Source organism: Neoarius graeffei, chromosome 15, assembly GCF_027579695.1.
Source record: "Neoarius graeffei isolate fNeoGra1 chromosome 15, fNeoGra1.pri, whole genome shotgun sequence".
NCBI lineage: Eukaryota > Metazoa > Chordata > Actinopteri > Siluriformes > Ariidae > Neoarius > Neoarius graeffei.
The window spans coordinates 58,079,033-58,103,650 of record NC_083583.1 but is presented as its reverse complement, the minus strand read 5'-3'; the positions used below and the strand labels follow the sequence as shown (position 1 = coordinate 58,103,650).

General features: G+C 40.5%; 1 protein-coding gene across 1 annotated transcript in view; it reads left to right on the top strand.

The window, feature by feature from the left end:
- hap1 (huntingtin associated protein 1) overlaps positions 1-24,618 on the top strand; it is a 72,410-nt gene that overhangs the window by 36,524 nt on the left and 11,268 nt on the right. The window contains exons 4-13 of the mRNA XM_060940683.1: positions 3,075-3,151; positions 7,401-7,517; positions 7,801-7,898; positions 8,010-8,118; positions 17,075-17,153; positions 17,291-17,421; positions 21,360-21,434; positions 21,610-21,821; positions 21,916-22,131; positions 22,417-22,727. Coding sequence (XP_060796666.1) covers positions 3,075-3,151; positions 7,401-7,517; positions 7,801-7,898; positions 8,010-8,118; positions 17,075-17,153; positions 17,291-17,421; positions 21,360-21,434; positions 21,610-21,821; positions 21,916-22,131; positions 22,417-22,727 — 1,425 coding nt within the window. The remainder of the gene's footprint in view (positions 1-3,074; positions 3,152-7,400; positions 7,518-7,800; positions 7,899-8,009; positions 8,119-17,074; positions 17,154-17,290; positions 17,422-21,359; positions 21,435-21,609; positions 21,822-21,915; positions 22,132-22,416; positions 22,728-24,618) is intronic.

Below are 24,618 nucleotides of genomic sequence, written 5' to 3'. Positions count from 1 at the left end.
GGAAATCGATAAATCGAACGGGATAAAGAACTGTTTCCAATGGGCATGGCTCGATAGTAGCGTTACTGTGCAGATAGGGACACAAACTGTGACGACGTGCCTGACGGAACGTATCCGAAAAGTGGACGTGCCGGGAAAGGTTCTGTGTATTCTGTGCTCAGATATGATCAATTATGGAAACAGAGGAGCTAGAAACATCCAGGAGCACATCAAAACAAAAAAGCACAAAGGTACGTTTTACTTAAATTGTCAAAGATGGAGTCAGGAGGAATCTAATATATTGTTACGGTTGCCTCCATTATTGCTTACGATATATAGGAATTTGTTATCTTAAAGTTTATAAATGTTTTAAACCATCATTGAATTTGAAAACATTCATATATATATATATATATATATATATATATATATATATATATATATATAAAAAGGTGCACCCCCCTTTGAAACCCCCCCCCCCCCCCCCCCATGCACGCTTTGCGTGTATTATGTCTGCCCTTGGCAGACATTTCAGAGTTTTTTTTAAATGTCCCATTCTCATCCCTGAGGAATTTGGAAAAACATATTTTTGAATGATTTAAAAAAAAAAATGAATCACCTGTGTATTTATACTAAAACAATTCTCCACCTCAGGCTCAGTGAAATATCGGTGAATAATAACCTCGACTTCATCTGTTATTATTCACCGACGTTTCCTTCACCTTCAGTGAATAATTCTGAAGTAAGCCCGCCTATAAATATGATTTTGTAAGCCAAATAAATGTATGCTATGCTTTAATTTCAGTTTACACATCCCAAAGTTTGCAGCTGATTTTCTTCAAACTTGATTTTCTGTGATAATGACGAAGGTGATGGGACCTTAAACATTTTCGCTAATTTCTCTGGATTGGTTGCACCAAGTTTCCAATAAAACCGCTTTTCTTTTTTTAGCCATCTGGACTCATTTTGTGGTGACGCGCCCCATTTTTCAAACATTACATTTCGCACAAACTGTTCGTGTAGATTTGGTTGTGGATTTTTTTTTTTTTTCCTTCATGAGAAATGGAAGACATCAAGCCAACTACCATCTTTTAAGTGCAACCACCCTTCAATCTCCAGTTAGGTTTCGCTGTTGTGTGTTTTGCGCGTTTTCAATAGCTACTGTATGTTTAAAAGAGAAATTAGGTTTTTGGAGCACAGCCACTGTTTCCGTATCGGTTGAATATCTGCTTGTCATCTTCCTGCCCAGCAATAGGGCCAGCGTGTGAATATGGTCAGTTATCTGCTGCTATTGTATATTGTTGTTGTTTTTCTTACCAATGATTGTTCTCATCTGTTGTCCTATTGAGTTTGGAGATGTATGTAGCATGTACACAAACAGATCTACACACAAAAACAATGAAATACCACAACCTGGTGTAATATAATAGCAAACCCACCGTATAAATCATACCCTGCTTCTTCATTCATGGTCTTTTTATTGACTTCTGGTTAACTTACAACACACGCATACAGTACTGTGTGAAGGTCTTAGGCACCCTATTTTTTTTTCTTTTCATACAAGCTTTGTTACAGATTTCTGTTTTATGACTTCTACATTATCGAGTCAGTATGGAAACATTTTAGAGTCCAAATGTTTGTTTTCCAGCCACAAAATTAAATGTTACAGAAAAAAATCTTTGTATCTGAGCAGCATATTACATAAGGCAAGGCAAGTTTATTTATAGAGCACATTTCATACACAGTGGCAGTTCAATGTGCTTTACAGAAGTAAAAGCAGAACAGTAAACAATAGAAAATAAAATTACATAAAATAATTGGGGAAGAAAAATAAGAATTAAACAATAGTAGAAATAAAATAATAAAATGAAATAAAAGTTCAAAAAAGGAATCAGCCTCGAGATTAATTATTATGGGTTTAACTCATAAAGCGCGCTCTTCCCGTGGCTCTTCCACGAGGATCACCAAAAATCGTCCCGCAGACACAATCTACGAGGATCACCAAATAAAATCGTCCCGCAGACAAAATCTACGCGGATCACCAAATAAAATCGTCCCGCAGACAAAATCTACGAGGATCACCAAAAATCGTCCCGCAGACAAAATCTACGAGGATCACATAAAGCGCGCTCTTCCCGTGGCTCTTCCACGAGGATCACCAAAAATCGTCCCGCAGACACAATCTATGAGGATCACCAAATAATCGTCCCGCAGACACAATCTACGAGGATCACCAAATAAAATCGTCCCGCAGACAAAATCTACGAGGATCACCAAAAATCGTCCCACAGACAAAATCTACGAGGATCACAGTAACAAAGAATTAAAGTAAAATCATTAAAATCCAAGATTAAAAAGAAATTAAAATAAAGTAAAATCAAAATTAAAAGAAATTATGTTAAAGGAAATTAATTACTTAGGTAAATATTAATCAAGTGAAAGCATCTAAGAGTCGTCATAAGAGACGACTTTTCAGATTAAAAAAGAAAACATAATGAAGGCGACTGAGTTTTGGTGCAAAATGAAGACGCGAGTGTGACAGTCAAAGTGTCCAGAAGAACCGTGGCTGGTTCTGGAAGACGCTCAGTAAAACCTCCAGCTCATTTCTTTATAAAACTGCACTCATCGGACCTGAGACTAAAGCAAAGGGTCGTCTCACTCCAAATACTGACTTTGTTTCATTTATTATGGCTTCCTGATTACAGTATTTTTTTTTAACATTGAACCATTTCATTTCATTATTTTTAAGCCATTTTTGGCCGACAGCATTTCTTTCCATGTGCCCAAGACTTTTACACAGGACTGTATATTTATCACACAGACACATAATTGGTAACTTAAGAGGATCAGGCTAAGAAGCTCAGTGCTGAGAGTGGGTAAAGCTTGCCTGTGCCACTCCTGCTCTAGGTATAATGTGCATATATAAAATTACACAATGATGACTCATTACAGTGCAGCATGTCAATCATATTCAACGTAAACTGCACTAGAAAGTGTGTGGTTGTGCATTTCAACAAAGAATGCCTCACCCTGTTGGAGAAAGTAGGCCATGCGTAACATTTGATCTCTCTTTGTCACTCTGCCTGCCTCTACAGTTCTGTGCTCAGAGAGGGTTGGTCAGGTTACAAAGACATACCATGACATTGAGGCTGTCACACATCTTCTGGAGGAGGTGAGAACCCATAACTGACTGCTTTATAATATAAAACTCATTCAAGGAACAGTTTGTCATTTTTAGAAGTTTCTGCTGCATCCAAGGAGAAAGACAACTGCAGTGAAAACACGAACATCTTTGTCCTCTCTCCACCTGATCCCACTCCTCCTACTGAAACTACGGTCGGTCAGTCAGTCGGGTTCAATGCCCGAACTGATAATCTGCATCATCAGTTTTTCTTTGGCTAATCAGACACAAGGTACGCCACCACTCTTGCCGGAGCGGTTGGGGGTTAGGTGCCTTGCTCAAGGGCACTTAAGCCAGTCCTGCTGGTCCAGGGAATCGAACCAGCAACCTTTTGGTCCCAAAGCTGTTTCTCTAACCATTACACTATGGCTTCCCTGAAACTACACTCTCTGTTAAAGGGGAGGAACTAAGTTCATGCCAACAGAAGCCTAAAATGACCAAACTAGCCTGGAATGGGTTTCCTGCAAGCCTCTTAAAGTGCATATCACGGGTAAATTCAGGAGCAAGATCAATGTAATTCTCCTATTTTATATTAAACTTTGGTCAAATATCTGTCACATTTTGCATTTTGTGCAATTTTTTTAGCTTGCGCAATACCAGAAAAATTCAGTTGAAATCAAGGCATTTGAGTTGAATTGGTCCGCCTCCTGAAAAAACTTGCCATTTGGATTTCCCGGCAAACACTGATTTTCGTGATGTTGCGTGCGGGACGCCTCCTTCTGAATCCTACGTCAGCGCTGGTTTGTTTATGAGAAAACGACCGTATTATTTACATCCCTGGTGTTGTCTCAGTCATCTTCACTACTTGAATCATCATCGAATCCAAACAGATGAAGCCCCAGTTCTGACATCTCATTATGTTCTTCATCCAAAGGTGAAGTAACATCCCGCTCAGGTGACAATTCCATATTTCAATGCAAAATCGCTAGCTGCTAAACTTGGTCTACACAGGCTGTGCACTGAAACTGTGCAAGCTCGTGCAGCCTGCTGGCGCTTCCGCAGGTAACGTCACGAATCTGGCTCCAGACTCCCTTGGGATTTTTTCAGACGCGTTTTGTTATTTTATTTTTTTCTGCTGTAGACAGATGGCCTTGTGCAAAATTACCCTTCTGGATGAGTGTGTAAAGGGACATACTTTCATATAAAAAAACAAACAAACCGAAATTGGTCCAGAATATGCACTTTAAGGCTAAGAGCATCTTGAACTGCCTCTTATTAAGCATTGTTAAGGTAACGTGGATTTCCCGAACAAAGTCATAGCCAAAGTAGCCCTTTAGTTTGCTCTTAACTTACGATGGACCTGGATCACGCTTTCACAGCAAAGAGTGTCTCCTCACAGCCAAATACACAGAATGAGCTGCGTCTCCGTGGGACTTGAACAGTCAATATGTGGAAACTGGTGTTGAATCTGCTGCCGGGATTCAATTATTTTTCTCGTACATTGCAAGTACATCGAGTCAATTATTAAATAAATATACAAAAAACATTATGAATATATTGCAGTATGTTATGGAATTACGTATGTTGATATCACCACGTTTAATCAAATTGAACTCCATTAGGTGAGTGATTTTATCTAATTTAGTGTCATAAATAAGACACATTTCTACACCTCTTACACTGTGTGTGTGTGTGTGTGTATATATATATATATATATATATATATATATATATATATATATATATAAGGGAGAACATTGCCAACTTGGCATTGTGGATAACAGTTGAAATAATCCTGACTGCGTGTTTGGGTAAGAGCGGGCACAGAGAAAACATTTACTTCATTATTTAGTTTATATTTGCTCATTCTTTCATGTGAACATTTGTTCATTTAATTAAAAAATGCATGCTTGGAATAAAAAAATTTTATTGTCCCAAAATATAAAATAGTTTCATTATTAATTTGCATATTATATATGTCATGCTTAATGATGATACAATTTCTTAACATATTTTAAACACTATATTTCATTGTTTTTTGGTTAAAAATGAATGCCATGTAACCTCATCGACAGGATTTAGCAACTACTAATGCCTACAGTGTCTTGCAAAAGTATTCATCCCCCTTTGTGTTTGTCCTGTTTTGTCGCATTACAAGCTGGAATTAAAATGGATTTTTGGGAGGGTTAGCGCCATTTGATTTACACAACATGCCTACCACTTTAAAGGTGAAAATTGTTTTATTGTGACACAAACAATAATTAAGATGAAAAAACAGAAATCTGGAGTGTGCATAAGTATTCACCCCCTTTCGTATGAAACCCCTAAATAAGAGCTGGTCTGACCAATTCACTTCGTAAGTCACATAATTAGATGATTAAGCTCCACCTGTGTGCAATCAAAGTGTCACATGATCTGTCACATGATGTCTGTATAAATCAACCTGTTCTGGAAGGACCTTGACTCTGCAACACTACTAAACAAGCAACATGAAAACCAAGAAGCCTCCAAACATGTCAGAGGCAAAGCTATGGAGAAGTATAGATCAGGGTTGGGTTATAAAAAATATCCCAAACTTTGAATATCCCAGGGAGCACCATTAAATCCATTATAGCAAAATGGAAAGAATATGGCACCACTACAAACCTGACAAGAGAAGGCCGTCCACAAAAACTCACAGACCGAGCAAGGAGGGCGTTAATCAGAGATGCCACAAAGACACCAAAGATAACACTGCAGGAGCTGCAAAGATACACAGTGGAGATTGGAGTATCTGTCCATAGGACCACTTTAAGCCGTACACTCCAGAGAGTGGGGCTTTGTGGAAGAGTGGCCAGAAAAAAGCCATTGCTTAAGAAAAGACATTTGGAGTTTGCCCAACAGCATGTGGCAGACTCCCCAAACACATGGAAGAAGATTCTCTGATCAGCTGAGACTAATAATGAACTTTTTGGCCATCATGGGAAATGCCATGTGAGGCACAAACCCAACACCCTGAGAACACCATTCCTACAGTGAAGCATGGTGGTGGCAGCATCATGCTGTGGGGATGTTTTTTGTCTGCAGGGACAGGAAAGCTGGTCAGAACTGAAGAAAAGATTGCTGGCACTAAATACAGGGCAATTCTGGAGGAAAACCTGTTTGAGTCGGCCAGAGGTTTGAGACTGGGACGAAGGTTCATGATCTAGCAGGACAATGACCCTAAACATACTGCTAAAGCTACACTGGAGTGGTTTAAAGGGAAACATGTCTTGGAATGGCCTAGTCAAAGCCCAGACCTCAATCCAATTGAGAATCTGTGGCATAACTTGAAGATTGCTGTACACCAACGCAACCCATCTAACTTGAAGGAGTTGGAGCAGTTTTGCCTTGAGGAATGGGCAAAAATCCCAGTGGCTAGATGTGCTAAGCTAATAGAGACATACCCCAAGAGACTTGCAGCTGGAATTGCAGCAAAAGGTGGCTCTACAAAGTATTGACTTTGGGGGGGGGGGGGGTGAATACCTATGCACACTCCAGATTTCTGTTTTTTCATCTTAATTATTGTTTGTGTCACAATCTTTCTTTCAGTCGGGCACCACCCAAACTGATGATCACATCATCAGCTTTTCTTTGGTTAGTCAGACACAAGGTACACCACCACTCTTGCCAGAGCAGTTGGGGGTTAGGTGCCTTACTCAAGGGCACTTCAGCTAGTCCTGCTGGTCCAGGGAATTGAACCAGTGACCTTTTGGTTCCAAAGTTGCTTCTCTAACCATTAGGCCATGGCTTCCCCACAATAAAACAACAATTTTCACTTTTAAAGTGGTAGGCATGTTGTGTAAATCAAATGGTGCTCACCCCCCCCCCCCCAAATCCATTTTAATTCCGTCTTGTAATGTGACAAAACAGGATAAACACCAAGGGGGATGAATACTTTTGCAAGACACTATGTCAAGGATGCACATTGCAAAGATGCTTTTAGTGAAGTTGTTCTTCAGAGACCTTCTTATGAGTGAGTTCAGGAAAACCATGTACAGAGACAGTGATGCTTAAGACCGTCTTTAAACTCACTCTTTAGCACTAAAGTGCATTGTTATCAGGAAACCTACCCCACATCCCTTGCACTTCAGTATCGCAAAACAGTTTTATTTAACATTTGTTGATTGCTACAGGTCTAGGAGCCTTTTTAAACATTACAAAAGATTTTGGAAATTATATAATGACGGGTAAGAAAAGAACAGCATGTTAACGATGTGCACTTTTTTTTTTTTTTAAATTTCGCACTAACAGCCCAAATGCCCTTTTTCCCAACCCACAGAAAGAACGTGATCTCGAGCTAGCAGCTCAAATTGGCCAGTCACTTCTGAAAAAGAACAAGGCCTTAACAGAACGTAATGAGCTGCTGGACGAACAGCTGGAGGTCGCAAAAGAGGAGGTCAGTATGCACTGTGGAGCTTGTGAAGTCCTTGTGGAGACATGCATGCTTTTCGTCTGACCTCAGATGGTTCAGTCAAAAAGCAAACGTACAAGATGTACAGGATCTATGAAAAACCCGCGGTTTATATGTGTTTAATTTATTCAGTTGAGTACACTGTGATATGAATTATTATTATGATTAGTGTAAAACAATCTGATATTCTGAATACTTCAATTCAGGAAAAATTAAATGATACTGAAGCACACTGAGTGGTATGTAATGACGGTGTGTAACACTGTAGATTGCTCAGCTGCGTCATGACCTCTCTATGCGAGATGATCTGCTGCAGCTGTATGCCAGCACTGAGGAGATAGAAGCTGCTACGGAATCACGTGCACCGTATGTACAACACACACACACACACACGATTCTTAGAAGAGATGATATGCCTCTTTGAAATGTTCACAAATTTTGGTGATTTATCATTCTTGTGGTTTTTGTCATTGTTAGGATGAGGCGAAACGAGTCAAACTCTTCTCTCAGTAACTACGGCCATTATGATTTCCTGCAAAAGAAGCTCAAGAGTCTGGAGGAAGAGAACCTCAAACTGCGTACTGTGGTGAGTTTATGCATCACGTACAGCTCAGTTTGTACTTTCTCACAGTTAGTCTAGATTATTAGCTTGAATTTTACACTGTGGGCCAAAAATTTGGACACACGTCAAATTTTTTTTTTTTTTGGTCATCTCATCTCATTATCTCTAGCCGCTTTATCCTGTTCTACAGGGTCGCAGGCAAGCTGGAGCCTATCCCAGCTGACTACGGGCGAAAGGCGGGGTACACCCTGGACAAGTCGCCAGGTCATCACAGGACTGACACATAGACACAGACAACCATTCACACTCACATTCACACCTACGGTCAATTTAGAGTCACCAGTTAACCTAACCTGCATGTCTTTGGACTGTGGGGGAAACCGGAGCACCAGGAGGAAACCCACGCGGACACGGGGAGAACATGCAAACCCCGCACAGAAAGGCCCTCGCCGGCCACGGGGCTCGAACCCGGACCTTCTTGCTGTGAGGCGACAGAGCTAACCACTACACCACCGTGCCACCTTTTTTGGTCATATTTGCTCTTTTTTATTATTGTAGAATAAAAATGATGTCATTAACACTAGGGAATAACACACATGGGATTTATACAGTGACCAAGAACTAGATAGAACTCGACACCAACGGTGTTGATGGCGATGCCTCCGCCCGGTAGACTACACGCCTTGTTAAGTTGTGATTTGGGGATAGAAATTTTACCTCACAGTAATCTTGACCTGGTGAAATTACTTGTATCAGTCTTGGAGATATTGTGTTCACAAGGTTTTCGGACAGACATTTGACCTCACAGTGACCTTAACCTTAGACCTTTTGATCTCAAAATCTAATCAGTTTAATCTTTGTCCCCAAATGCACAAATGGTGAAAGTTTGGTGAAATTCCTTTCATTAGCCTTTGAGATATCACGTTCACAAGGTTGTGGGATGGACGGACAGACGGACGGACGGATGGACGCACGGACAGACGGTCAACCCGAAAACATAATGCCTCCTGCACCTTACGGTGGCGGAGGCATAAAAATGTTCAACAATTCCAAACTATTTTGTGTTCTATCCTTAACAGCATATCTAATAAAGCTTTGTACACTTCTAGAATTTTCTCAACCAGCTTTGTGAGGGAGCTTCACCCAGGAGGCTATTCTGTAAAAGTTTGTAAATAAGAGGAACATTTGAAGTATTTTAAATAAAACCTACTTGTTTTAAGAAAAACAATACATGGTATAAATAAATTTTGATTCCGAGATTAACTATTAAGAAATCACATCAGTAATGTTGTCCATGAAAATCACATATCTATGAATCTGATGCAATTCTGAACAACAACTAAACCAAATACAGTGTAGAATGCAAAGATTTATATATATATATATATATATATATATATATATATATATATATATATATATATATATATATATTTTTAAAGATTTTTTTTGGGCTTTTTGCACCTTCATTGGATAGGACAGTGCAGAAACAGGAAACGAGCGGGAGAGAGAGACGGGGAGGGATCGGGAAATGACCTCGGGCCGGAACCGTCCCCGGACCCACGGCACGGCGCCCCATCCACCTGAGCCATGACGCCCCCGAGTGCAAAGATATTTTTAATCCGTAAACATAACCCTTTTAAGAGCTGAGAGAGATCACGTTTGGTTATACATACTCATATTTGTAATATATTTTGAATAATCCTTCATTCTACGAATGATCAACTCAATGGCATAACCATGTTTACACATATTTAACGGTTATTCCACGAAATCGAGTCGTACATGAGCTGATAGCTGATGAGGTGCGTACGGTAGCACCGAGTCGGCTATAAGCCACGTACGATGAGACTGAGTGGAATAACTGTTTTATTCTATCCACATTCACTGGGTTTTAAGAAATGGAGCATTTTTATTTTTTGCAAATTTGATAAATAAAAACTTTATACAAAATGTCAGACAAAATAATTTCTGCTAGGAATGTAAACAAACTGGCGAAATGACAGGAGCAAATTGTGAAAAATGCGATAATGATCATTCTTGAAAAATAAAAAAAGACATTCTTACCATCCAATATTTTTATTCCATATTTTGTTGCTTTTTTTTTTGTATTTTTGGGGTTTTCTTCTCCTTTCTTCTGGCGGTTGGCAAACTAACTTAAAGTTGCGTTACAGCCACTGACTGGGCTGGAGTGTGGAACAGGAGATATTGGGGGAAAAAACCTATATTCTTTTAACTATTTATGTTTCTTTTAAATACTTGAACATTTTTTGGGGTTTTGTTTTTGAGTAGAGTTTTTATTTCATCCTCGGTTGGTTCAGCAACACGCTCCGCCATTTTGTTTTTCTCTGATCACAGTATATGAGCTGATTGGCTACTCTACTACTAGGCTATCAGAGCGTGCGATTGCTCATATCCAGTGACTGTGGATAGAATAAAACCTTTTATTTTTTTCGCGGTCCGGTTTCCATCAAATCCCGTGCTCTGATTGGTTGGCGAGCGGGTCCATATCCTACGGTACGGACCCAGGTTATGGACCTCTGGCGACTCGTTCGTTCACAACAACAAACATAGTAGCAATTTGTATCAACATTTATTTTTGCATTTCTCAGGAGAATAGCATTAATTTTACATCATGGATAGTGATAACGACAGTCTTCACAGCGAAAGCGAGTTTTACTACCCTGAGGAAGAAGAAATAAAGGAAAACATTTCAGGAGAAAGCTGAAAACCTGTAACTGTTGCTAACGCCGAGCAAAAACGTGGCTGAATCCTGAATGACTCAATTTTGTATAAATAGGGGACTACATAGGCAACAAAATGTAGTTTTTTCCTGCCATGGAAGTGCACTTGTATACTGAGGAGGAAGCAATTTGCATTACAGCCGTGAATGAGGATTCAAAATGGCGGCTCGGCTCGGTTTTCCCTTTCGGGCGCGCTCATTTTCTGTTAGAATTTGGTAAAGAAAAAAATAAATGTATTATTTACCAGTTTAAGGTCGGTCTGTATGGTGAAATACCGTGACCTCGGCCCAGAGGGCCTCGCTCAGTACTTTCAAGACCTCGGTCACGGTATTTCACCATACGGCCCTCCCAGCTGGTAAATAACACATATTTATTCACGCCCTGACACAAACAAAAGACAATGTGTCTGTTCTAACAAAGCAATCACCTGTGGTGATTTTAATAATAAGGCAAACACCAGAATGACCCTGATTTCTTTGATGGTGCAAATTTAAAGCTAGATGGCCTTTCGATTTCATAAAATCGGTGAAATTTAGTTCCTTCTGAAATTTGGTCATTGTGATATATGTTTATTTCTGTAATATCTCACAAAATATCAGGTCATTCTGTGGCTGGGAAGTTATTTAATTTGAGGGGATTTCCGAGCAAATAGTGTGCATGAAATCGCTCACTTCGCGCAGTCAAGCAGACAGAGGAAGTCTGTGTGTGCGCGCGTGCGCAGGTTTACCTTTGACCGTGCACTGACAGTTCCATCATTCTGTCGCTAAACGAACAGCTGATCACACCGAGGTGCTCGCTGACCGCCGATATTTATTAGTTTGGTCCTGTGTTTCCTTTCCTTCACAACATAACGTCTTTTCTTTTCGCTTTCTGTTACTGTAGTCGGTCTTTCACGTTTCATTCGCACACTCATGTCCTCCATTTTTCTCTCCTGTTTCAAATTTGTATCCCACGATGCCTTGTGTGAACAGGGAAAACCCACCACGTGATGCCTGATGTAGTATCTTGTATTGCGTCATGGTGAAGCAGGAAAAAATAGCGGAGAATTTATGGCCACATGGCCCTCAATTAATTAATTGTTCTATTTTTAAAAAACTAATAAAACTGGAAGTCTCTGATTTGAATTCAGTAGCTTTTGGTCCACTAAACAAAAATAATTGGGTGTCGGGAAAATTATTTTTAGATTAGATTAGATAGATACTTTATTAATCCCAGAGGGGAATTCAAGGTATCCAGTAACATTTCTGCATTGCACAAGATCAATACAAAACTAAATAGTATGAAAAATCTGAAAGGCAGTCTACCTTTAACAACAGCAAAGCAAGAAGTGGATAGAGTGCTGTGCTTGGACGGTTGAATCCACTTCCATAGCTACTCAACCAGAAAGGGAAAGAAGACAAACATGATGTAGGGGGGAACTTTTATAGGTTATACATGTGGGGTTGGTCATAAGGAATATTCCACTAGTTTCCTGCATGAGGAAACTGCCCCTGGTGGTCCGCAATGAAATGAGGTACAACTATTAGTGTTCTTAAAATAGGTATCTGTGGCATAATTTTCACATCGTTCATGCAGGAGTTTATAACCCGTAGTCCTAAGGTAGCTATGGGCAATATGGCAAAAATCTAACAGCAAGATAGTATTTCAGCACATTTTGCAATATCTAGTAAGTGTCATAAAATTCAGGTTTTAGATGCATGAGCAAAACTAGTGCTGGTTTTAAAGAAGACTGTAATTAAAAATATATGTATTTTTGAATGGTTTACAAACTGAACCAATTTAACTTGACCTAGGAGTAATATAGATATTTACACAGTGCCTAAAAGCACAGCTCCTGATGAGTGTATGAGCAAAATACTAGTGCATCTCAAAAAATTAGAATATTGTGAAAAAGTTCAATATTTTCCATCAGTTATTTAAGAAAGTGAAAATGTTATATATTATAGACTCATTACACATAAACTAAAATGTTTCAAGCATTTTTCTATTTTAATTTTAATCAGTAGGGCATACAGTACAAAAACATTAAAAAAAAAAACCCATCTCAAAATATTAGAATATTTCATTTCGAGTTTGAGTAAAACAGTATGAACACAGTGTATCTCTCGGTCTAGTTCAGTACACACAACCACAATCATGGGGAAGACTGCTGACTTGACTATTGTCCAGAAGATGATCACTGATGCCCTCCACAAGGAGGGTAAGCCACAAAAGGTCATTGCTGAAAAGGGTGGCTGGAAAAGGTGCACAAGCAACAGGGATGGCCGCAGTCTTGAGAGGATTGTCAAGAAAAGTTGATTCAAGAACTTGGGAGAGCTTCACAAGGAGTGGACTGAGGCTGGTGTCAGTATATCAAGACCCATCACGAACAGACATCTTCAAGAAAGGGGATACAACTTTCGCATTCCTAATATCAAGCTACTCCTGAGCCAGAGGCAATGTCAGAAGTGTCTTATCTGGGCTAAGGAGAGAAAGAAATGGACTGTTGCTCAGTGGTCCAAAGTCCTCTTTTCAGATGAAAGTACATTTTGCATTTAATTTGGAAATCACGGTTCTAGAGTCTGGAGGAAGAGTGGAGAGGCACAGAATCCAAGACGTTTGAAGCCCAGTGTGAAATTTCCACAGTCTGTGATGATTTGGGGTGCCATGTCATCTGCTGGTGTTGGTCCACTGTATTTTATCAAGTCCAAAGTCAACACAGCCATCTACCAGGAGATTTTAGAGCACTTCATGCTTCCATCTGCTGATGAGCTTTTTGGAGATGCTGATTTCCTTTTCCAGCAGGACTCAGCACCTACCCACAGTGCCAAAACTACTACCAAATGGTTTGCTGACCATGATATTACTGTGTTTGATTGGCCAGCCAACTTGCCTGACCTGAACCCCATAGAGAATCTACGGGGTATTGTCAAGAGGAAGATGAGAAAGACCCGACCCAAAAATACAGATATGCTGAAGGCCACTATCAAAGCAACCTGGGCTTCAATAACACCTCAGCAGTGCCACAGACTGATCACCTCCATGCCACACCGCATTGATACAGTAATTCATGGTAAAGGAGCCCCAACCAAGTATTGAGTGTATAAATTAATATACTTTTTTTTTTAAAGATATTTTTTTGGGCTTTTTGCACCTTTATTGGATAGGACAGTGTAGAGACAGGAAATGAGCGGGAGAGAGAGAGACGGGAAGGGATCGGGAAATGACCTCGGGCCGGAATCGAACCCGGGTCGCCCGCATTCATGGTATGGCGCCTTAACCACCTGAGCCATGACGCCCCCCATAAATGAATATACTTTTCAGAAGTTGGACATTTCTGTATTGTAAATCCTTTTTTTGATTGATCTTAGGGAATATTCTAATAATTTGAGATACTGGATTTCTGATTTTCATGAGCTATAAGCCATAATCATCAAAATTAAAACAAAAAAGGCTTTAAATATTTCACTTTACATGTAATGAATAGAGAATATATGAAAGTTTACCTTTTTGAATTAAATTATGAAAAAAAAAGGAACTTTTTCATGGTATTCTAATTTTTTGAGATGCACTAGTATTTGTCAGGGCACAAAATCAACTTGAACAGAATCATAATATTATAGCATATGAACCATCGAATTGTGTCGTGTCGTGTATTTCACGTCAATAAATGGCTACATTGTCTTGTGACAGCGAGACCAATAATGAGATACGCATCGCAGTTACGATACATATTTATTCCTTTCTTTGACACCACATGCCATACGCCAGAAACAAGACCACAACATTATTATGGTGTGACTCTGCTGGGTGCCTGGTGGACAGCAGTGAATCAGCGCTTTCACTTTACTCTATAGTTCATGGTTTTCCCCAAAGCGTTTTAGCGTATCGGGCCCGATACGCTTGCTCTGCCTGCCGATACGCTTAGTCGCTTTAGTTAAAATCTGATATGCTTAGATTTATACCGATACGTTAAATTTCCTATCCACAAGTAACTAGATACATAGGAGAGCAAATAACAGATCCATTTACATACTGATTGATGTGTGTGTTAAACAAGTGGTCTTTTTTTCTAATGTTTGTGTTGATTCTGTCAAAGTAATATGTCCGCGTGGTGTGATGTAAACAAACTAATCTATTGGCTGTGTCAAGATCACGTGTTCAAACCATCCAATAAAAATATCGAAAGAAAACGTCAGATGTCCTGGAATTTTCCGATTCATTATAAGCGATCTCACTGGCTGCCGATGTCGTCCCCGACCAGACGGACAAAGCCGACTGATTTTAATAAGCTAGGAGAAGACTCGCTGGACGATTTGATCCACATCAGCATGGATGACAGCGAGATGGACTATGAGAGGGTTGGCCAACATTGGGCCAAGCAAAAGCCAAGGAGAATTAATCTGCTTTAAAGGAGTAGAAAACTTAATTCATTAGTTTGGGTTTGCAGAAAGATTATGTACTTATAAACACCGTCACAAAGTGAAGGTGTCCAAATGTGTCAAATATAGCATAATTTCAGATAATCATCATAAGCAGTTTTGGCAGTGTGATGTCACTGGGATCCATTTAACAAAAGGCGGCTCCGGATTATGCTTTTTTTTAAAGGCTCACAGTGACATCACACTGCCAAATACGCTTATCATTATTATTCGAAATTATGCTACATTTGACACTTAACACATTCATGAAGAGAATTTATTAAGTATATAATCTTTCTGCAAACTTAAATGTATGAATTAAGTTTTCTTTCCCTTTAAATATGTTTTAATTTTAATCTAGGCCATTTAATAAAGTGCCAAAATTTAAACTTTATAATATGCAGTTGCCTTACTTTTCTTTTCAGTGTATCTTAGTTTTACATACATTATGGTAATTGCATCTGAAACATTCTAAATCATTACAGTTATAGTAATACAGCAACTTTATTTTAAGATGGCAGTTCTGAGGTTCAGATCCCTTTGTGATCAACAGGAGGTCATGATGATCGATTCCCTTCATTGAATTGCATAAGATGGAGCAAAACACTTCATATTTTCATGCACATTTTTGTTACAACACGACTTGATCATAGATAATTAAGGGATCCCTGTAGATTTTCAATCTATCATATACCTCAGTAATCTGTAACAAAACAGTTTAACTTGCATGTTGAACTTTAAAGTGAAATTTCAAATGTGTATACATTAATACTATTTAGGTCAGAAATCATTGAAACACTGGTAAAATCTACCCTATAATCATGGATCTAAAACCCCTCAGAGACCCTGAAAAGGCACCTGAGAGCATCTGTTTTCAAAAAATTTTACAGGGGGGGCATGCCCCCGGACCCCCCTAGTTTCGCTTTGCGCTGTTGGCGCTCAATTGTCTGTGTATTATCATGCCAGAATTTAGGGCTTTAATTTATTTCTGGGGAAAACACTGATAGTTACCATCCAATATCAAACTTGACATGTCAAACAATTGTCTGGTTACATCTTTCACATCCACGTGTGTTGGCCATTAAGACTAATTGCCATGCACCTGTTCCTGATTAGAGTACAATCACAGCGCATACATATAAGGACTCTCACTGACATGGAGACTTTGCGAAGTATTCACTCTGTACCCTGCGTCTAACATTACCAAGCCTTATATTTTGTATTGCTTTCTGGTTTTGACCCTGTTTGTGTTTTTGGACTGTGAGTTTTACCGTACATTACCTCTCATATCTTGTCTGTGCCTCACGGCCTGTTTTTCAACTCTGCCTTCGTCTACGTTTTGGATCTGTTTGCTAGCCTGTTTTCAATAAAACTCTTCCTGCACTGACATCCATTTAACGCCCTTACAGAATCTGACAACTGTCCAACAAACTAGTGGACTAATAAAACTGATTTTAAATGAAACTATTCATGATGGTTTCCAAAATAAAAACCCATCTGTCTTGTGTAAGCAAAGATACAAATTTCATTGTCCGGCGGTCGAGTGTTTGAGTTACCTTGCACTTACGATCGGGTTCCCTGTGGTGGTACACGTTCGTCGTATGCTGTTCATCCAAACTTTGTACGGTCGCGAAGGCCATTAAAAATCATGTTGATGCATTACCATATTCTCTTATGGAGCTCTGCTTTGCATGTGAGGAGCTCTACTAAAATTAGCATCCAGTTATCTGGATTTCATTTAACAAAGGTGACGCCCACCGTCCTTTATTTACACCCCTGGCTGGATATAATTACAACATGATGGCAGTGCAAACACTTATTGTTTTCTACACGCAGGCCAACGATTTGACGTCCGAGACCAGCAGCTATGAAGAGCAGGAGCAGCAGCTGATGATGGTGTGTGTTCAAGAACTCTGTAAGTAAACCTGATTTTCCTCAAAATGATCCTGCATGCTGTATAATGTTCCAGCAGTAAGCAGAATGAATGTGTCCTTGGACAATTTTAACACACTTGTTTGTTCTCTTTCACCTTACTTTCTCCTATGTGTGCAGCATCAGCAAATAAGCAGGTGGTGGATTTGTCAGAGGAGCTGGCTCGGAAAGTAGAGGACTCTCTCCGGCAGCAGGAGGAGATTAGCTCTTTGCTGAGTCAGGTGGTCGACCTGCAGCAGCGTGGTAAAGTGGTGAGCCGGGCAATGCTGTATATCTGCTAAACATTCCTAGCTTATTGTGTGTATATAGAGGATATGACACGCCGGTCTGAAGATATGAAGTTTATCTTCGAGCGGTGAATGTATATATCACAAGTGAGTGAAGCGAACGAGTGATATATTTTCCAACACGAGAAGATAAACTTCATATCTTCGTACCACCATGTGATGTTCTTTATATTATATGGACACATCCACAAAAAATATGCAAGTTAATCAAAAGAATTTTAAGTTTGAACCAGTTTGCCATTTTGACAACGCACGTCAAGTCAGCAGCAAAACACTGGGAGTGACGTCATCAGAGTGAAATCTCGGGAATTATTCTACATACAGGACACTTTTTCCATGGAATAAAAACGTGTTCTATTCCCTTCTAGCGGCTTTCATTCATTTGGTTTGATAGCATACAGTATTGTTAGCATATCGCTTATCCTACGTGTATTACATCGCTCTACCCAATGGAGAATGAGTGTTGAATATGGTTTACGAACTTGCATTGTTGTCATGTTGTCTTGACGTTACACATCGAAGCTGTAAAACTTGCGTGCTAGTGAGCGACTGTGGCAATTTGTAAACAAACTTGGCCACCAGGCAGGCTTGTAGTACTCAAGTCCAGGACTTGGACTCAAATCTGACTCGTGCCCTAATTTTAAGGACTTGTGACTCGAATTGGACTCGGACTCGTGCATTAACTGCATTCGGACTCGTAAATTGGAGATGAGGAGTCGGATTTTTTTCTTTATTTTTTGTTACATGCCATAATAATTTGTCATAAGATATTTATATCTGCATTAATTTTGCACTAATTTCGTACAAGAGTGTCACACCTGTGCACCTTGGTGTGTGCATCAGATAGACTCTCGGGTGCACTCCGGACAGCACGCAAACCAAGCGAACTCTCGCACGCGCCGTAAACGACTCGCATCTGCACAGGATTAAGGCACAATCAGCGCGCCGATATAAAAACTGTGAAAAAGCACTTACTTTGCGAAGTATTGAGTTGCATTGCTGACACGTTACTGAGCCTTATTTCCTTGTTTGGTTTCCTAATCCCTGATTTCCTGTTTCTCGTCTTTGGTTCTGCCGAGTCTACGATAGCCTGTTTGTGCCTCGCTTGACCCGTTGCCCGTTTCACTGTTTTACAATTTTGCCTGCCGTTCTGGATTGTTTATGTCTTCACTTGTATTAATAAACACACTTTCTGCACTTACGTCCGTCTCCCAAGCATCTCTGACAGAATACTTCACACTCCCTGATAAAGAGAAGCACATTCACCTGGTCATACGTCATGTTCAGGAACAAACTAATGTTAATGGCGCTAAAACAGCCACCGTCAAATGGTGTGGTTGGAGTCTTGTTCTCGGACTCGACTCAGATCAATAGTGGACTCGACTCAGACTCGATTTGAATTTTTTTTTAATGACTTGACTTGAACACTGCGGACTTGAGCCTGGACTTGGACTCGAGGTTTAGTGACTCAACTACAGCACTGCTGCCAAGTTTGCTTCGTTAAATACGGAAGGTTTTGAGAGAATTTTGTAAGAGAAAGATGCGTTGAACATCCAAAAGGAATGTATAATAATAATAATAATAATAATAATAATAATAATATTGATTGGCTTTTTTTGTGGTATATCAGATACAGTGGGGCAAAAAAGTATTTAGTCAGCCACCAATTGTGCAAGTTCTCCCACTTAAAAAGATGAGAGAGGCCTGTAATTTTCATCATAGGTACACTTCAACTATGAGAGACAGAATGGGGGGAAAGAATCCAGGAAATCACATTGTAGGATTTTTAATGAATTAATTGGTAAATTCCTCGGTAAAATAAGTATTTGGTCACCTACAAACAAGCAAGATTTCTGGCTCTCACAGACCTGTAACTTCTTCTTTAAGAGGCTCCTCTGTCCTCCACTCGTTACCTGTATTAATGGCACCTGTTTGAACTCGTTATCAGTATAAAAGACACCTGTCCACAACCTCAAACAGTCACACTCCAAACTCCACTATGGCCAAGACCAAAGAGCTGTCAAAGGACACCAGAAACAAAATTGTAGACCTGCACCAGGCTGGGAAGACTGAATCTGCAATAGGTAAGCAGCTTGGTGTGAAGAAATCAACTGAGGGAGCAATTATTAGAAAATGGAAGACATACAAGACCACTGATAATCTCCCTCGATCTGGGGCTCCATGCAAGATCTCACCCTGTGGGGTCAAAATGATCACAAGAACGGTGAGCAAAAATCCCAGAACCACACGGGGGGACCTAGTGAATGACCTGCAGAGAGCTGGGACCAAAGTAACAAAGGCTACCATCAGTAACACACTACGCCGCCAGGGACTCAAATCCTGCAGTGCCAGACGTGTCCCCCTGCTTAAGCCAGTACATGTCCAGGCCCGTCTGAAGTTTGCTAGAGAGCATTTGGATGATCCACAAGAGGACTGGGAGAATGTCATATGGTCAGATGAAACCAAAATAGAACTTTTTGGTAAAAACTCAACTTGTCATGTTTGGAGGAGAAAGAATGCTGAGTTGCATCCAACGAACACCATACCTACTGTGAAGCATGGGGGTGGAAACATCATGCTTTGGGGCTGTTTTTCTGCAAAGGGACCAGGACGACTGATCCGTGTAAAGGAAAGAATGAATGGGGCCATGTATCGTGAGATTTTGAGTGAAAACCTCCTTCCATCAGCAAGGGCATTGAAGATGGAACGTGGCTGGGTCTTTCAGCATGACAATGATCCCAAACACACCGCCCGGGCAACGAAGGAGTGGCTTCGTAAGAAGCATTTCAAGGTCCTGGAGTGGCCTAGCCAGTCTCCAGATCTCAACCCCATAGAAAATCTTTGGAGGGAGTTGAAAGTCCGTGTTGCCCAGCAACAGCCCCAAAACATCACTGCTCTAGAGGAGATCTGCATGGAGGAATGGGACAAAATACCAGCAACAGTGTGTGAAAACCTTGTGAAGACTTACAGAAAACGTTTGACCTCTGTCATTGCCAACAAAGGGTATATAACAAAGTATTGAGATGAACTTTTGTTATTGACCAAATACTTATTTTCCACCATAATTTGCAAATAAATTCTTTAAAAATCAGACAATGCGATTTTCTGGATTTTTTTTCTTCTCATTCTGTCTCTCATAGTTGAAGTGTACCTATGATGAAAATCACAGGCCTCTCTCATCTTTTTAAGTGGGAGAACTTGCACAATTGGTGACTGACTAAATCCTTTTTTGCCCCACTGTATATTCCATTCAGCTACTCATTTTCGACTCATTCAGTATCGTGCTATCTGAGTGGAATATATCTGATATACCACTCAACGCCAGCCAATATTATTTAAATATGTCACTCAGATCCACAATATATTTTGCATGAAAAATGCGAGTTTTTCAACACGAGAAGATAAACTTCATATCTTCAAGCCAACGTGCGATTTTTCTTTTTATTATATCGACAGATTCACAAACAAAAAGTCCCCAAATTTATCAAAACAATTCATCGATTTCCTCACGAGTGACATATAGAGATTTATGTCACGGTTTCGGGTCTCCATGTCCTGGATGGAGTTCGTATGAAGAATACGAGTGGTGTATTTCCCAGTAAAACACTCATGTCCGTATAATGTACTGGATTAGATGATGTTGATACTGCAGTAATTTTGTCACTGGTATCATTCTTGTTTCTATCACATTGACCAACTTTGTGGTTGTTCAGTGCAGTAAATTTTATACTGTATGCATTCAATTAGATTTTCTTTTGAGCAAATTTTCTTCCAGTTGTTGGTGTAATATTTTTATCTTAAAGAAAACATTAGGAACTTATAGGCAATCTTGAGCAGAACTAAATATCATGTTGCTGATAATTTATCATAAAACATCTTGTCTGCTGTACAATATGCTGCAGCTCATCAGAGAGAATGAGGAACTCACTCAGCACCTCAACACTTCACGGGAAAGCCAGTCCCAGCTCAGAGCAGAGGTAGGCCCTGCTCACCTCTCACTGCTCTAACTCCGTTCATTGCCATTTTTTTGAATCAGGAGAATTTCATACAGCCATGACAATTCTGTAAAAAACAAAACCCAAAACAAAACCTGTCAACCAAAGCTAGTGCATGACTCGTGATTATGCTTGACTCTGTTCTTTCTGTCTGTAGCTGAAGGATCTGCAAGAGAGATACTCAGAGTGTCAAGACATGCTACAGGAAGCCAGAGAGGACATCAAGAACCTGCGCAATAAGAGCTTGCCCAACAGCACAGTGCAGCGCTACAGTTCGCTGGCTGCTGTGTTCCCCATGGGCTCACTCGCTGCTGAGATTGAAGGAACCTTCCGTAAAGGCCTGGACAGTCCCGCTCCCTCAGAATACAAGTGCGCAGAAAAATAGTAACCTTTATACTTCATAACAGCAAACTTGGCAAACATCTTGTCTGTAGCGTTCAGTTTTAATCTGATTTTGTAACAGGACCCATCCATGGCGTGTGTTTGAAACGGTGAAAGTGGCCAATCAAGCTGCACGACTGCGCTCTCGGTGCCAGTCCCCACAGGTCCCCAGCTCTAGCCCCGCCTCTTCCCAGTCCAGTAGAAACAGCACACCACGCACTAGCTACTACGGCTCTGACTCTGTCAGCTTCAACCTTGAGGACAAACGCCATTCCGTAACATCGTTACAGGAGCAGAGGTGAGTTTGAAAAGGAGACTGTTACCCTTTTAAAGGTGTCAGTGCTTTAGATGGAGGTGAAGTGGATTCACTGAACCAATGAACACTTTTCTGATCTTCATTTCCATTGACCAAAATATTATGTAATAAAATGTGTGATTTACTAATTAACATTAGCTATCGAGGATGTTCCTAGTTGTATTTCTGGCTTTGACAACATATTTTAATCATCTGTGCGTCATATACAATGTGAATACCTGGTTATAAAGGTTACGGACCAGGTTTCATTTCTTGGTGTCTCCGCAGTCTTGTAGAATCAAAGCGTCTGGGTCAGCCGGGCTTGCCAGGAGGTCAAGATCTGGAGGAAGCACTGCGTTCCCTCTCTGCACGCCAGGAGAGCCATTCATCTGATCGGCCGTTCTTTGACGTAGAACGTGAGAGGAAGCTCAGGGCACTGGGTGGCAGTAGCGCAGAAGGCTCTAGTGGTTTCCTTACACCCAATGACAGCTTGGTATCCACAGGAACCAACTATTCAGGCAGCTCCCAGCATTCATCTGCTTCATCCAGCTCTTGCTCCTACCTGCCTGAACGCCTGCAAATAGTCAAACCACTGGAGGGTGAGTTTGTGTACCCTCCAGTGGTACTGGAGTACTGGCACAAAATATGGAAACGCCTAAGAAAAGATTGATTTTGCTTACTTAATCAGTGCAAATAGCATCAGAATCTGCACTGAAGGCAACAGAAATACATTATGAACATACATAGAAACCTTTTAACCACAATTTTATACTTTAACCATGAAAACACTATATTTACAGTTGTGTTTACAATTATTCAACCCCCACTGAAATTAAGTGTTTTGGCCAGTTTGACATTGATTTTGATCATTTCAGTCATCTTATTTACAATTAAATCAAAGAGGCACTTGTAAATTAGACAAATATAACATAACATTTATAATAAAATGACCACAAATGTCTTTTCTGTGCTCACATCATTATCAGTTTTATTCATCCCCCAAGTGACATTCATTCTTAGTACTTAGTACAACATCCTTTTCCAGTTATAACATCTTTCAAGCGTGAAGCATAGCTTGACACAAGTGTCTTGCAGCGACCAACGGGTATCTTAGCCCATTCTTCATGGGCAAAAGCCTCCAGTTCAGTCACATTCTTAGGCTTGCGCGCTGCAACTGCCTTCTTTAGGTCCCACCAGAGGTTCTCAATCGGATTTAAGTCTGGTGACTGCGATGGCCACTCCAGAATATTCCAGCCCTTCATCTTCAACCATGCTCTAGTGGACTTGGATGTGTGCTTAGGATCATTGTCCTGTCGAAAGGTCCAACGTCTCCCAAGTTGTGACAGACTCCATCACATTTTCTTCCAAGATTTCCTGGTACTGAAGAGAATTCATGGTACCCTGCACACGATGAAGCTTCCCTGTACCATTAGAAGCAAAACAGCCCCAAAGCATAATTGACCCCCTGCCATGCTTCACAGTAGGCAAGGTGTTCTTTTCTTCATAGGCCTGGTTCTTCCTCCTCCAAACATAGCTCTGGTCCATGGGCCCAAACAGTTCTAATTTAGTTTCATCAGTCCACAGAACACTTTCCCAAAACTTTTGTGGCTTGTCCACATGACTTCTGGCATACTGCAGTCGACTTTTCTTATTCTTTGGAGTCAGCAAGGGGGTGCGCCTGGGAGTTCTGGCATAGAGGCCGTCATTACGCAGTGTGCGCCTTATTGTCTGTGCTGAAACCTCAATGCCCACATCTGACAGATCTTTTTTCAGTTCCTCACCAGTCACACGGGGATTTTTATCCACCTGGCGCTTCAGGTAGCGCACAGCAGTCGCCGTCAGGATCTTCTTTCTGCCACGACCAGGTAGCGTTTCCACTGTGCCCTTTGCCTTGAATTTACAGATGATGCTTCCGATAGTATCTCTTGGAATGTTTAACATTTTGGAAATCTTCTTATATCCATTGCCATTTTTGTGAAGAGAAATAACCTCTTCTCTTGTCTTCTGGGACCATTCTCTTGCCTTCACCATGTTTGTCAACACACCAGTAAATGTCTAGAAGGAGCTGAGTATCACAGTCCTTTTAAATCTGCCTAATTGGTGCTTATTATGCTTGATTGATGCTCGTTGACATCCACAGGTGTTTTCAATACCTGATTGAAAACACTTTAATGAACCTCTGTTCTTAAGAGTGGTAGTCTTAGGCTGGGCATACACTGTGCGATTTTTGGCCCGATTTTGACACGATTTTCACTCGTGCGACTATTTTGGAGATCGGGCCGATTTTTGGCTCAATCGTGCGTCTCGGATCGTGTAGTATACATGGGGTAACGACAAGCGATTAACACCTCACGACCTCCTCCCGATCGATCGGATGAAAATCAAACATGTTTGAAATCCTGGTCGCCCCTCGTGAGGCTATCGCACTGTTGAAGCAGTGTCACGAGCCGATTTACCTCAACCTGTCACACTACACATGCGCGAACACAG